Source organism: Balaenoptera physalus (genome assembly GCF_965194825.1).
Source record: "Balaenoptera physalus genome assembly, chromosome: 21".
In the NCBI taxonomy this organism is placed as follows: Eukaryota; Metazoa; Chordata; class Mammalia; order Artiodactyla; family Balaenopteridae; genus Balaenoptera; species Balaenoptera physalus.
Window position 1 is genome coordinate 20,940,509 of NC_138902.1, and position 12,178 is coordinate 20,952,686.

The following is a 12,178-nucleotide window of genomic DNA, read 5'->3' on the forward strand; positions in this document are numbered from 1 at the left end:
TCCCCCGATTCCAGCTGCAAATCACTGTGCTTAGATTTGTGGTTTAAAAATTTTATCACAGTTTTGAAGAAGTACGCTTTAAAATACTTTGTTTTTAAGCTGAAGCATTAGGATCTTGATGTGAGTTGACATTTCTGGCTGCTGGCTGATTTGGGGCCACCTAGGATATCATCTAGGTTCCAGAGAGTTCCAGGGTTGGTGGCCTTTGGGCAAAAGTAAATGTGTCAACATGTAAGACTCATATGTAGGATTCAGTGGAGAGTTTTTAAATGTTAAGAATTTTAGTTTCCTCTTTATTTGCTTTCCTTCCCATCTCCACACCCCCAGTTAACAAACTGTATCTCCCAATAGGTCAAGGAAGTTAAAAAGACTTCTTCAGGCCTGGAACTCTGCATGGTTACTTCAATTCCTGGTAGGAAGCCCACCTTGACCACCATTCCAGATGTTGACTGTCTACTCTGGGCCATTGGACGGGACCCAAACTCCAGGGACCTGAATTTAAACGAACTGGTAAGCTGACCTAGTCTGCCTACGACGTTCTATTTTTTTTCCCCCAGTTTTATTGAGAAACAATTGACATACATCACTGCATAAGTTTAGGGCATACAGCTCCATGGTTTGATTTATATACACTGTGAATTGATCACCACAAGAGGGTCAGCTGACATCCATCTTCTCATATAGATACAATAAAAGTAGAAAGGAAAAAAGGAAAAAATTTTCTCTGTGTGTTGAGAACTCTTAGGGTTTACTCTCTTAACAGCAGTGTTATCTGTAGTCACCATGTTGGACGTTATATCCCTGGTATTGTACTTATTTATGTTGTAACTGGAAGTTTGTACGTTTTGACCACATTCCTCGCCTAAAACCTTCTTGAATCGGTCAGTAGTCCTGTGATTTCCCCTGATCCAACCCCAGACCCCCCAAAACTTGAGTGGGTTTTATTGGATTCTTTTCTGTTTATTCCATGTGTCCAGTTTGTCATTAAATCCCATTGCTTCTGCCTTTGGAATGGAAAAAAAGGGGTTTTTTCTTCTTTCTGGTGTCATCACCCTAGATCAGGTCATTGTTTTGCCATTTCCTGACTAGCCTTCTCCCTACAGATTTCTTTTTTACTATGATACCTGTCTCTTTAAAGCCCTATAATTACTTCTAAGTGTCTGCAGCTCTCATCCTAATGGATGGGTGTGTGACTCGTCATGGACATTGTGGCACTCGGGGATGGGTACAGATGTGAAGCTCATCTACCAGTTCTATAGTTAGCATTCTTATTTGTTCTTTTAAATTTTGAAGGACAGTCTAGTATAGTAGCCTGGGGCGTGGGTCCCATTGTTTGACCCAGTTTTCAACCTTAGTTCTGTTACTTACCGGTTTCATGGCCTTAGGCAAGTAGCTTAGTTACTCTTAAGTTTCGACTGCTTCATATAAATATGGGAATAAAAATAGTACTTGTTGCATTGGGTTATAGAGAAGAGTAAATGAGAGTGCGTACAAAGTAACTTGCTTAGATGCTGGCTTACAGCATGAACTCAGTAAATATTAACCAGCTGCTGTTGATGGTGAGGGTGATGATTTTTCTGACATGCTATACTACTCTACTAGTAATAATAGAATATTTTATATATTTGAGGTTTATATATTTGATGGAGCCTCTTGAGTAGTGTCTCACAGTTTGATTTATGTTCTGATATTAGTATCTGTTTTAAGTTGCATCCCTTTTTCATTTCAATAAAAGGTATTTTTCATAATTAAAAAAAAATATCCAGGGACATGTTTTACTTGATTTTAATCTTACTATTCAGTGGAATTTAGTAAAATTAGTTATCTATTTCTATATTAACAAAACTATTCATCCAGCTTTTCACCTTTCAAGAGATATTGTGCCTTTATGCAGATATAGGCAATGGTAAGTCCAGTTCTGAACTATATTTGCTGAATTTTTTTTAAATGAGGCAAAAATTTTCCATCTCATTCAGTGTTAAGATATATATTTATACTGCAAATTGAATGATTACTATTTTAAGTCTTGGCAACATGTTACTGGCCTACTTTAATCTTTTTAAAAAATTTTTATTGGAGTATAGTTGATTTACAATGTTGTATTAGTTTCTGCTATACAGCAAAATGAATGAGTTATACATATACATATATCCACACTTTTTTGGATTCTTTTCCCTTATAGGTCATTACAGAGTATTGAGAAGAGTTCCCTGTGCTATACTAGCCTACTTTAATCTTGCCAACAACTGTTTGAGGGTTAAGGATGAGGAACCCAGGAGCACAGAGATAAATTGTCCACCAGGCTTGTAAACTCCACAAGGAGTGGAGATGTCTGTATTATTTACCACTGTATTTACAGTGACTAGCTTAATGCCTCATTTAGAAGTTCAAGTAATTATTGATAAATGGGTGGTCTCATAACTAGTAAGTGGCAGAGCTGGGACTTGAACCCAGATCTCCCAGCTCCAAAGGTTGTACTCTTAACCACTACACTACCTACTCCCTATGCCTGCTGGCCTTCTACTTCTCACATGGGAGTATATACACCAGGGATCTGCAAAGCCACAAGATAAGCATGACACATATTCTTGGAGCAAAAATTCGACTCAATGTATAGGGAGAAATTTTGGTTAAAGGAAACATTGATATCTTTTAGAGTAGAATACAAATTTTGCTTGGCTTTTTAAAGATAAAACTGTAAACTTCAAAGAAGTCTACTTTTGATGACTGCTTCAGGCTGTGCCTGTCTAAAGTATGAGTTAGCATGCTTCAGGAGGAGCGCTTCCAAGGAATTGAAAATCACTGTCTTAGGTGGACTCCACGGGGATGCCAAGTACCATGTCTGATAGTTGAGTGATTCCTTTTCAGGCTTGCCTGGCCAGCTGAATCGTACAATGCAAAGTCAAATCCTGTTAAAACTCCTCAAAACTGAGTTAAATATTTACCTTTTAAATTAAGCAAAAGATATGAAACTTGCCAGCTTGCTAAGATGTTTTTCATCTTCTGGTTGAGTCTTGTGGTTTCTTGGAGATTCAGGCTGAAGAGGTGCCTGAAGTGAGGCGGATCCAGAGATGTGAGCTGCTATTTTTTTGTAGATGGACCAAATACTCACATGATGTCCCAAATACTTACATGATGTCCCTTTACAATTTTAGGGGATTCAAACTGATGACAAAGGTCATATCCTAGTAGATGAATTCCAGAATACTAATGTAAAAGGTGTCTACGCAGTTGGGGATGTGTGTGGAAAAGCTCTTCTTACTCCAGGTGATGTTTCTTCTTTTTGGGGGCTAAGGGAGGCTCTGTGTGTTACATAAAACTGTTCAGCTCTTCATAGTCAAATCAGCTCAAGCAGAGTTAAAAGGCTGAGTGTCTTTATGTCATCAAAATGATAAAATGTGTTGAGATAGATGTTGGTTGGGTACCTGACATGTTATGAATAATATTCATTTTTTCCTTTAAAAATGCTTTGAATAGTATTTATTTTTCTTTAAAAGATTTTAAAAATGCATGGTGAAGACTGAAATTTTTATACAGATGATACAGTCATCCTCTGAAGAATGCTGTAAATTAGAATCCGAGTTGTGTTAGTGACAGTGGAAGGAAGTGGTATTCTTATATGACTGTTGAGTCTTGATACAACCAAGGTTAATCCCCATCCTCAGAATCCCATACTTCAGCCTACTTCATGAGTTAACTGGCGTCATTTCAAGCTCTTTGTCCCGCTTCTGTTGGTGGTATCCATCCATCTGCTTTCACCTGTACCCCTCCGGGGCCTCACCATCCTTTCCAAAATGGCCCGGGTCTTACTCAGAATGGAAACACACACCCAAAGCCTTTTAGCTCTTTTAGGAAGCTCTCTCCACAAAAGCAAACTAACAAGTAAAGTTTCAAAACCTTCATAACATAATCTAACAGCTGAAAATTTTGTCGAGGTAAAAAAAATTTCTTATGTATCCTACTGATACCTTATTTTGGAAAAACAATTATCAATTTGAAGTCAATAAAATTAATAACTGATGCTTTTACTGAACTCAGGCATTTTTTTTTTAATTTATTTATTTTTGGCTGTGTTGGGTCTTCGTTTCTGTGCGAGGGCTTTCTCTAGTTGCGGCAAGTGGGGGCCACTCTTCATTGCCGTGCGCGAGCCTCTCACTATCGCGGCCTCTCTTGTTGCGGAGCACAGGCTCCAGACGCGCAGGATCAGTAGTTGTGGCTCACGGGCCTAGTTGCTCCGCGGCATGTGGGATCTTCCCAGACCAGGGCTCGAACCTGTGTCCCCCGCATTGGCAGGCAGACTCTCAACCACTGCGCCACCAGGGAAGCCCCAGGCATTTTTTTTTTTTTTGACCATTAGGAATAAAAACAGGCTAAGGAGGATAAACTTCAAAAAAAAATTAATAAGAAATAAAAATAATTTTAAAAAGAAACAAAATATTCCTGTGAAATGACTATGGTTATGAAGTAGAACTGAAGATGCTCGAAATTAATGTAGTTTGCTCCATAAATATATCAAAAAGCTAACATCCTCATTAAGAGGTAGCTTGCCAGATGGTTGGGAACTTGTAAATGTGTCTTTATTTTTTTTTTTTTGGTCATAATAGAATGTACAGAATTCACATAAGCCGATAGTTTTGAATTGTTAACTAAGGTATTGATAGGTCTTTTATGATATTGAACTAGATATTGTAATGAGCATTGACAGAAGACTTTGTCAGAACTTGTATGTTAAGCCAGATGGATAAACGGTTAGTAGAACAATCCTGCTGTGTTAAAATGAACAATAAGCTAAGCACTGCTTTAAAAATATCTTTGTAGTTGCGATTGCTGCTGGCCGAAAACTTGCCCATAGACTTTTTGAATGCAAAGAAGATTCCAAGTTAGACTATGACAACATCCCTACGGTGGTCTTCAGCCACCCCCCTATTGGGACAGTGGGACTCACAGAAGGTAGGTGTTTAAAAATAAAGGTCATTTATGGTTTCTTCCCCTCCTCTGCTAACGTTAAACTAGGTGTCTGCCAGCTGACTAAATCTATCTTAGCCCCCGGGTTATATTTCTTTTTAGTTACTAACTTCTCATCACAGGTCCAGTTTCCTCCCCAGCTACTAGTACTTTGAGAGTATAATTCCTTTCCCCACTCCACCCTATCTGTTTGATTTTTTAAGCTTTTTTACTTGAACTAATTTCAAATTTAAAGAAGAGTTGCAAAAATACTACAGAAGACTCCTGTCTACTGGTAACACTTTTGCTGTATCATTTTCTCTCTATACACATGCACACACACTTCAGTATCTGTTTCCTAAGAACAAGGCTGTTCCCTTACAGAAGCATAGCTTCAAATGAGAATATTTAAGTGGATACAATATTATCTAAACTTTAGACCTTATTCAAAGTTTGCCTGTTATCTCAAATAATTTCATTTTTAACATTTTTCCCTTCAAGTCCAGGGTTCATTCCAGGATAATGTAGTATATTTCGTTTTGATACCTCTTTGGTCTCCTTTAGTCAAGAGAAAGAATTCCTCAGCCTGTCTTGTCTTTCATGACATTGACATTTATGTTGTAGATTTCCCTCATTGTGGTTTGGTTTTTTTTAATATACTTATTTTATTAATTTATTTTTGGCTGCGCTGCATCTTTGTTGCTGCGCACAGGCTTTCTCTAGTTGCAGCGAGCTGGGGCTGCTCTTCATTGCGGTGCACAGGCTTCTCATTACGGAGCACGGTCTCTAAGTGCACAAGCTCAGTAGTTGTGGCTTGTGGGCTCTAGAGCACAGGCTCAGTAGTTGTGGCGCACAGGCTTAGTTGCTCTGCGGCATGTGGGATCTTCCCGGACCAGGGCTCGAACCCATGTCCCCTGCATTGGCAGGCGGATTCTTAACCACTGTGCCACCAGGGAAGCCCCAGCTCGTTGTGGTTTTGTTTAATATTTCCTTGTAATTTGATTCAGGTTATGTATTTCCGGCCATCTCTCTGATAGCTCAGTGGAATTGTTTAAGTTTCTGATAGATGCTTTTTTTTCCCCCCTGTGCATTATAGATGAGGCCATTTATAAATATGGAAAAGAAAACGTGAAGATTTATTCCACCACCTTTACCCCAATGTATCATGCAGTTACCAAAAGGAAAACAAAATGTGTGATGAAAATGGTTTGTGCCAACAAAGAGGAACAGGTATGGGAAAAATCCAGTAAGCTCAAAACTGTCTTCAAGGTTGGCAGGGATGGGGTATTTTGGTGAGGTGGGAAGGGAAGACCAGGTAAAGCTTTCTCTGATTCAGCTGGCACAGTCCCACCTTTATCTGTCTCTCTCTCTCTATATTGCGGTTCTTCATAATATTTCACATAGAAAGAAGGTTCCACTGCTATAAAAACATAAGTTGGTGGGGGGGAATTCCCTGATGGTCCAATGGTTAGGACTTGGCACTTTCACTGCTGTGGCCCAGGTTCAATCCCTGGTCAAGGAACTAAGATCCTGCAAGCCACATGGCATGGCCAAAAAAAGCACATAAAATATAAAGGGGAGAGGTTGAGATTGTCATTGACCAGTAGGCCAGAATAGATAGGCAACTCAGAAATATTGGTAAGTGCAAGAATTTAATGTAAAAAATTTAGACTTAACATAACCAATCAGTGAGGAAGAAGTTTATTTAGTGAAATGTTCTGAGATAATCAGTTATCTATTTTTGGTTTAACTTTTTGAGGAACTGCCAAACTGTTTTCCAAAGTGGCTGTGTCATTTTATGTTCCCTTCAGCAACGTGCGAGGGTTCCAGTTCTTCCTCACCTTCGTCAGCACTTGTTACTGTCTTTTTTTTATTGTAGCCATCCTACCGGATGCGAGGTGGTATCTCATTGTGATTTGAGTTTGAATTTGAACAGTTTTTTTTTTAATAATTTTTGAAATAGGTGTTGTTTTGATATTACATCAGCCTATTGGGCTTTTCTATAAATTGAATTAAATATTAAAGTGGAACTTAGCAATATGCCTTGGGAACATGGCTTTGTGGGGAACAGTAATTTAACTGAAGATTCAGGTATGGTTTCCAACTTTTCTTATTAAAAAGAACATAGTCTGTATCTGAATCAGTGGCCCTTACACCAAAAGCCACAAGATGGTCCCTGGCTTCTGGCTTATAAAAATCAACATCACTGACAGTTGACAGAAGCAGAGAATCAGTGCAAAGAGAAGAAAGTAAGTGGTTTGGCAGGAAGATAAAGGTTGCTGTTTCTTGCCCTGAATGTTCCTCAGTAGCCTGAGATCCCCAGTTATTGAATCAGCAAGGTCCTTACTTATCTCTTCATATCAGTTATTTCTTTATGCCATTTATCATTCATTCATTTGGTAAACATTACCTGACAGTCAACTAAAGAGTAAGAAGTGGGATACTGTATGGAGAGAAATAACATAAGGCTCCTGCTATCATCAGAAGCTCTTTGTAAATTCAGTTTAGATCACAATATCTAAAAATTCGGCTGAATGTATATGCAGTACATGATTTGGGATTTCCTTGTCTTATTTTGAGATATACTTTTTCTTTCAATTGTAAAGAAACATATAACATTAAGTTTGCATCAACCATTTTTACATGTACTGTTCATTAATATTAAGTATATCCTTGATTTGTTTTTAAGCAATGTATTTTTGTGGCTAAGTTTTATATTCTCTAACTTTGCTTTTCAACAGTCTACTTACCCTAAAAGTATTTGCTGGAGGTGAACATTAACTAGTCATTTTTAAATGTATTTAGAAACCTGACTGAAAAATATGATTTGAAACAAATGCCTCTTGTTGGTCATTCGTCCAGTCAGCCAGCACGTGTGGGCTGAGTGCCTCTAAGGGCTATCTTTGTGCTCGGCCAGACGGGTAGAGTGGGGAGCAAAAGTGGGCAGGGGGACTTGCCCAGTGGTCCAGTGGTTGAGGCTCTGTGCTTCCACTGCAGGGGCCCCGGATTCAATTCTTGGTCAGGAAACTAAGATCCCACATGCCATGTGGCCAAAAAAAAAAAAAGTGGACAGGGTCCCCTCCATCTAGAGATTAACATCTACTGGGAAAGAGGGACTGTAATTGTCCAGTCCCCAGATGAACACAACTTTGCAGTTGTGATAGAACCGTGATGGAGAAATATTGGGACTGAGAGCTCACATGATAGACAATTTAACTTGGTCAGGAAGGCAGGTGTAGCTATCTGAAGAATGAATGGGCTTTAACACTTAAAAGAGGGGAGGAAAGAGTGTCCAGACAGAGGGAACAGCCTGTGCAAAGGGGAGAGCATTCCGAATACTCAGGACAGGAGGAAAGCTGGTGAGGCCAGAGTGGGGAGAGCTGAGTGAGGTAGGCAGGGGAGGGACGTCAGGGCTCCGCAGGGCTGTAGCCCATGTAGGCTGTGTTATGCTATATTGGGATTAGAGATGTAAGTTTTTTAGGGGTTTTTTAATAGCAGGTATCTCTCATGACTAATAAAAAATTTATTAGTGTACCTGATAAAAAAATTTGTGTGTGAGTGTGTGTGTGTGTGTGTGTGTGTGTGTGTGTACCTAGAAGGAGATTTATTACAAGGAACTGGCTCATACAATTACAGAGGTAAAAATTTTTACTTGAAGGATTTTTGTCTTTTCTGTCGCAGGTGGTTGGCATCCACATGCAGGGAATCGGATGTGATGAAATGCTGCAGGGTTTTGCGGTCGCAGTAAAAATGGGAGCAACAAAATCCGACTTTGATAACACTGTTGCCATTCATCCTACCTCTTCAGAAGAACTGGTCACACTTCGTTGAGAACCCAGAGACTCGTATGGCTGGCAGCTGGACCAGTAGACCTTCAGAAAGGAACCAAATCATCACGTTTACTTACCATTCCCATTGTATGTATTTCTTTATTGTAATCAGGATCTTCCAGTAGTGGAAATTTTCAGTAAACTTATTTATGTAATTAGAAATCTGTTTTGTTATCCAGGATTGATTTTCATTTGATTACATCTCTCAATAATTACTATTTGTTTTATTAATAGCTCTGTGCTAGCTGGTTTTTTGTTTTGTTTTTGTTTTAGCCTCATCCTAAGTATAAAACCATATGAAGTACAGTGAAATTAATGTACTTGAATGAATATCACTTGCTAATTTTTATAGAGGAAGATGACAGCTGCTCTTCACATTTAAATAATGCAAGTACAGAGTCCTTTTTTTTTTTTTTTTGAAGCCAGTACTGCGCTCTGCATATTACAAAGCTGCTTCAAGGATGTGAGTTTTCTCTAAAAGCATGTAACTTGAGAGGCCTGCCTCCTGTATTTTATTCTTTCTTTTGTTCTAAATGATTAAAAATGGTTTGTGTTACTTTTATGAGATGAAGTTCATCAAATTTGGGAAAGATTTGAGGAGGCTGGTTGCACAAGTGAGAGGGACATTTTAGAAGTGATCCGTGTTTTCAGATGTACTTCAAAAGTCCTTTCCTCTGCTAAGAGTTCATAGTTCGGTGAATGATTTCAGTTTTTGTATGTATTCTTGTCATTTTATTTTTTGAAACTATTTCCAAAAATCTGAAAATAAAATCACAGTCTTTTCTTCTTATAAAATTTGTTATGAATTTATGGGTAACAGTTCATTTTCTAAGAATATTTCACATTGAAGGGTCAGATGCCAACAGTGAGCTAGCTACCTTAAGTCAGCTTAAGACCTTATGGGGGAGAAAAGAGATTGCGCTTTTATAAATAAAGACCAGAGGTATAAAAGAAACATTTAGCAAATTTAATGGTTGAGTTGGAAGCACAGTCTAGAAATCATAGAGATTTTTAGCATTTTATTTCCATTAGCCTTTACCAGCTACGTAAGCTGGTTAAATTTTTCCATGGCTTTCAGTAGTGACTTAATGCTACTGACCTCTGTCATTAAGCTTTTACTGAATGTCTTTCTGGTTAGCCATGGCTAGGCTGCTGCACTGACAAATTAAGTAAGTCCAATCTCAAAAAAAGAAAATTACCACTGGTAACCAGGTAATGTAAATGTTGCAGCAAGCAAACAGGATCTAAAAACCTGGACGTAGACTGACATGACACTGCCCCCTCTCCTCCACCAGCCTAAAAGGTAGTGGACCATGGTCCTGAGCTCCACTGACCTGGTGGGTTTCTCACTCTGCATAGGGCCCAAGCTTTGGGTGTGATTCCAGAAGGAAAAAGGAGAGGCCCCAGCGGTCACATGTACCCTCACACCATGTGTGTGTGTGTGTGTGTGTTTTTTTTTTTAAGTAATTTTATTTAATTTATTTACTTATTTTTGGCTGCATTGGGTCTTCGTTGCTGCGCACGGGCTTCCTCTAGTTGCGGTGAGCGGGAGCTGCTCTTCGTTGTGGTGCGCAGGCTTCTCACTGCAGTGGCTTCTCTTGTTGTGGAGCACGGGCTCCAGGCACGTGGGCTTCAGTAGTTGTGGCATGCGGGCTCAGTAGTTGTGGCTCACAGGCTCTAGAGCGCAGGCTCAGTAGTTGTGGTGCACGGGCTTAGTTGCTCCGTGGCATGTGGGATCTTCCTGGACCAGGGCTCGAACCTGTGTCCCCTGCATTGGCAGGCGGACTCTTAACCACTGCGCCACCAGGGAAGTCCACACCATGTGTTTTTTATCTCAGGAACCCCCTGCACTGCATTTTTTCTGGTTCTGGAGTAAACCAACCTGGAAGTAACCTTTTCCAAGGGTCGGTCTTTGTTCTCATCAGTTCTCAGCTCAGTCCAGCCCGCGAGCTGATCTGACCCTTTGCCGCCTCCATTCCACAAGGCACTGGGGAAGGTACAGGTACACAAAGCAGCACATTGTAGGTGCTCAGTAGATGTTTATCGAAGGAAAGACATGGTACTTGCTTTCTTTGAATAACCATATAATCTAGAATAAGAGAAAAAATTCTGCCCAAATAACTGCAGTTCAAAGCAGTGCGTTAAGCACAGGGTGATCGTATGATTTATTGACTAGGATGGGACACTTTGGGGAGTGAGGGGGGCACCATTAATTAATTAATTGGGACAGTAGACACAGATTTGTACTGTTGCAGGAAAATGGGACAGTGCCACCCTAGTGAGGCACTGGAGAGGTGGAAGTATACAGGTTCAGAGAAGGCAGAAAGTACCATTTTGCTGGGAGAACTGAAGAAGGCTATGAGAAGGAAAGAGGTTAGGTAGGATCTGGAATTTAGGGTTGTGCAGGAGGTCAGAGCATGGGGCAGGCTCAGTGGGGCAGACGTGGGCCACGTATCCATGGGGAATGACAGAGCTCAACTTGGCTGGAGCACAAGAGTACGTGATAGCCTTGTATGGAATGTTCTTCCCCACTTGTGAACCTCATGATCTGGTTATATACTGCCACATAACAAACTACCTGGAAACTTAGTGGCTTAAAATAGCAATCATCATATCTCATGATTTTGTGGGTCAGGAATTGGAGCAGGACTGAGCTTGCAAGGATGACACTTATGTTGATGTTGATAAAAATCACTTGGTGGTAGTCAACTGGTAGATGGGCTGGTCTAGAGAGTCTAAAACAGTCACCCAGGTGTCGGGCACTTGGGCAAGGATGACTGACCGGAAGGCCGGCCTCGGCTGGGACTGTCAACCAGAGTTGCCCACGTGTGGCCTCTCCAGCTTGGTCGTCTCTGAGTTAATGGACTTACATGGAAGCTCAGGGCTCCCAGAGATTGTTCCGTGCTTCCTAGGCAGCCGCTGCAAGCTTTATGACCTAACCTTGGAAGTTCTAGAATGTCACTAATGCTAAGTGTTATCAGTTAAGCAAGTCACAAAGGATTTAAGAGGGAGTGAATTGGACTTCAGCTCTCAGTGGGAAGAGTGGTCAATTTGTGGCCATCTTTAATCACACACACTAACGGCAATCTACTCATTTTACAGGGCTTGACTAAAACCACCTTTGTGAAGACTTTTCTTTCGTGGTCTTATGCGTGTATTATGTGTTCCCATAACCTTGTCACATAGGAGGTCTACACTCTGTGTTCACCTTGTGTATGTCACTTTCTACTTAGTGTCAATCATTTCTATATTCTCTATTTCAGTTTCATAATATTCCTGGTATATCATACACTAACTTTGGCTGCAAGAGGACAAAGGTGTGTTAGTATGTGATTTTTGACACTAGGATCCATGTAAAAAAAGGAGCCAACATTTTAATCCTTAACCTTTTTGAAAACTGGGTA

At 40.1% G+C, this 12,178-nt stretch overlaps 1 protein-coding gene across 1 annotated transcript in view; it reads left to right on the top strand.

Moving 5' to 3' along the window:
- GSR (glutathione-disulfide reductase) overlaps positions 1–9,569 on the top strand; it is a 48,572-nt gene extending 39,003 nt beyond the window's left edge. The window contains exons 9-13 of the mRNA XM_082444646.1: positions 352–510; positions 3,156–3,267; positions 4,819–4,950; positions 6,041–6,174; positions 8,626–9,569. Of these exons, the coding sequence (XP_082300772.1) occupies positions 352–510; positions 3,156–3,267; positions 4,819–4,950; positions 6,041–6,174; positions 8,626–8,775 (687 nt within the window). The 3' untranslated portion in view covers positions 8,776–9,569. The remainder of the gene's footprint in view (positions 1–351; positions 511–3,155; positions 3,268–4,818; positions 4,951–6,040; positions 6,175–8,625) is intronic.
- The last annotated feature ends 2,609 nt before the right edge of the window (positions 9,570–12,178 follow it).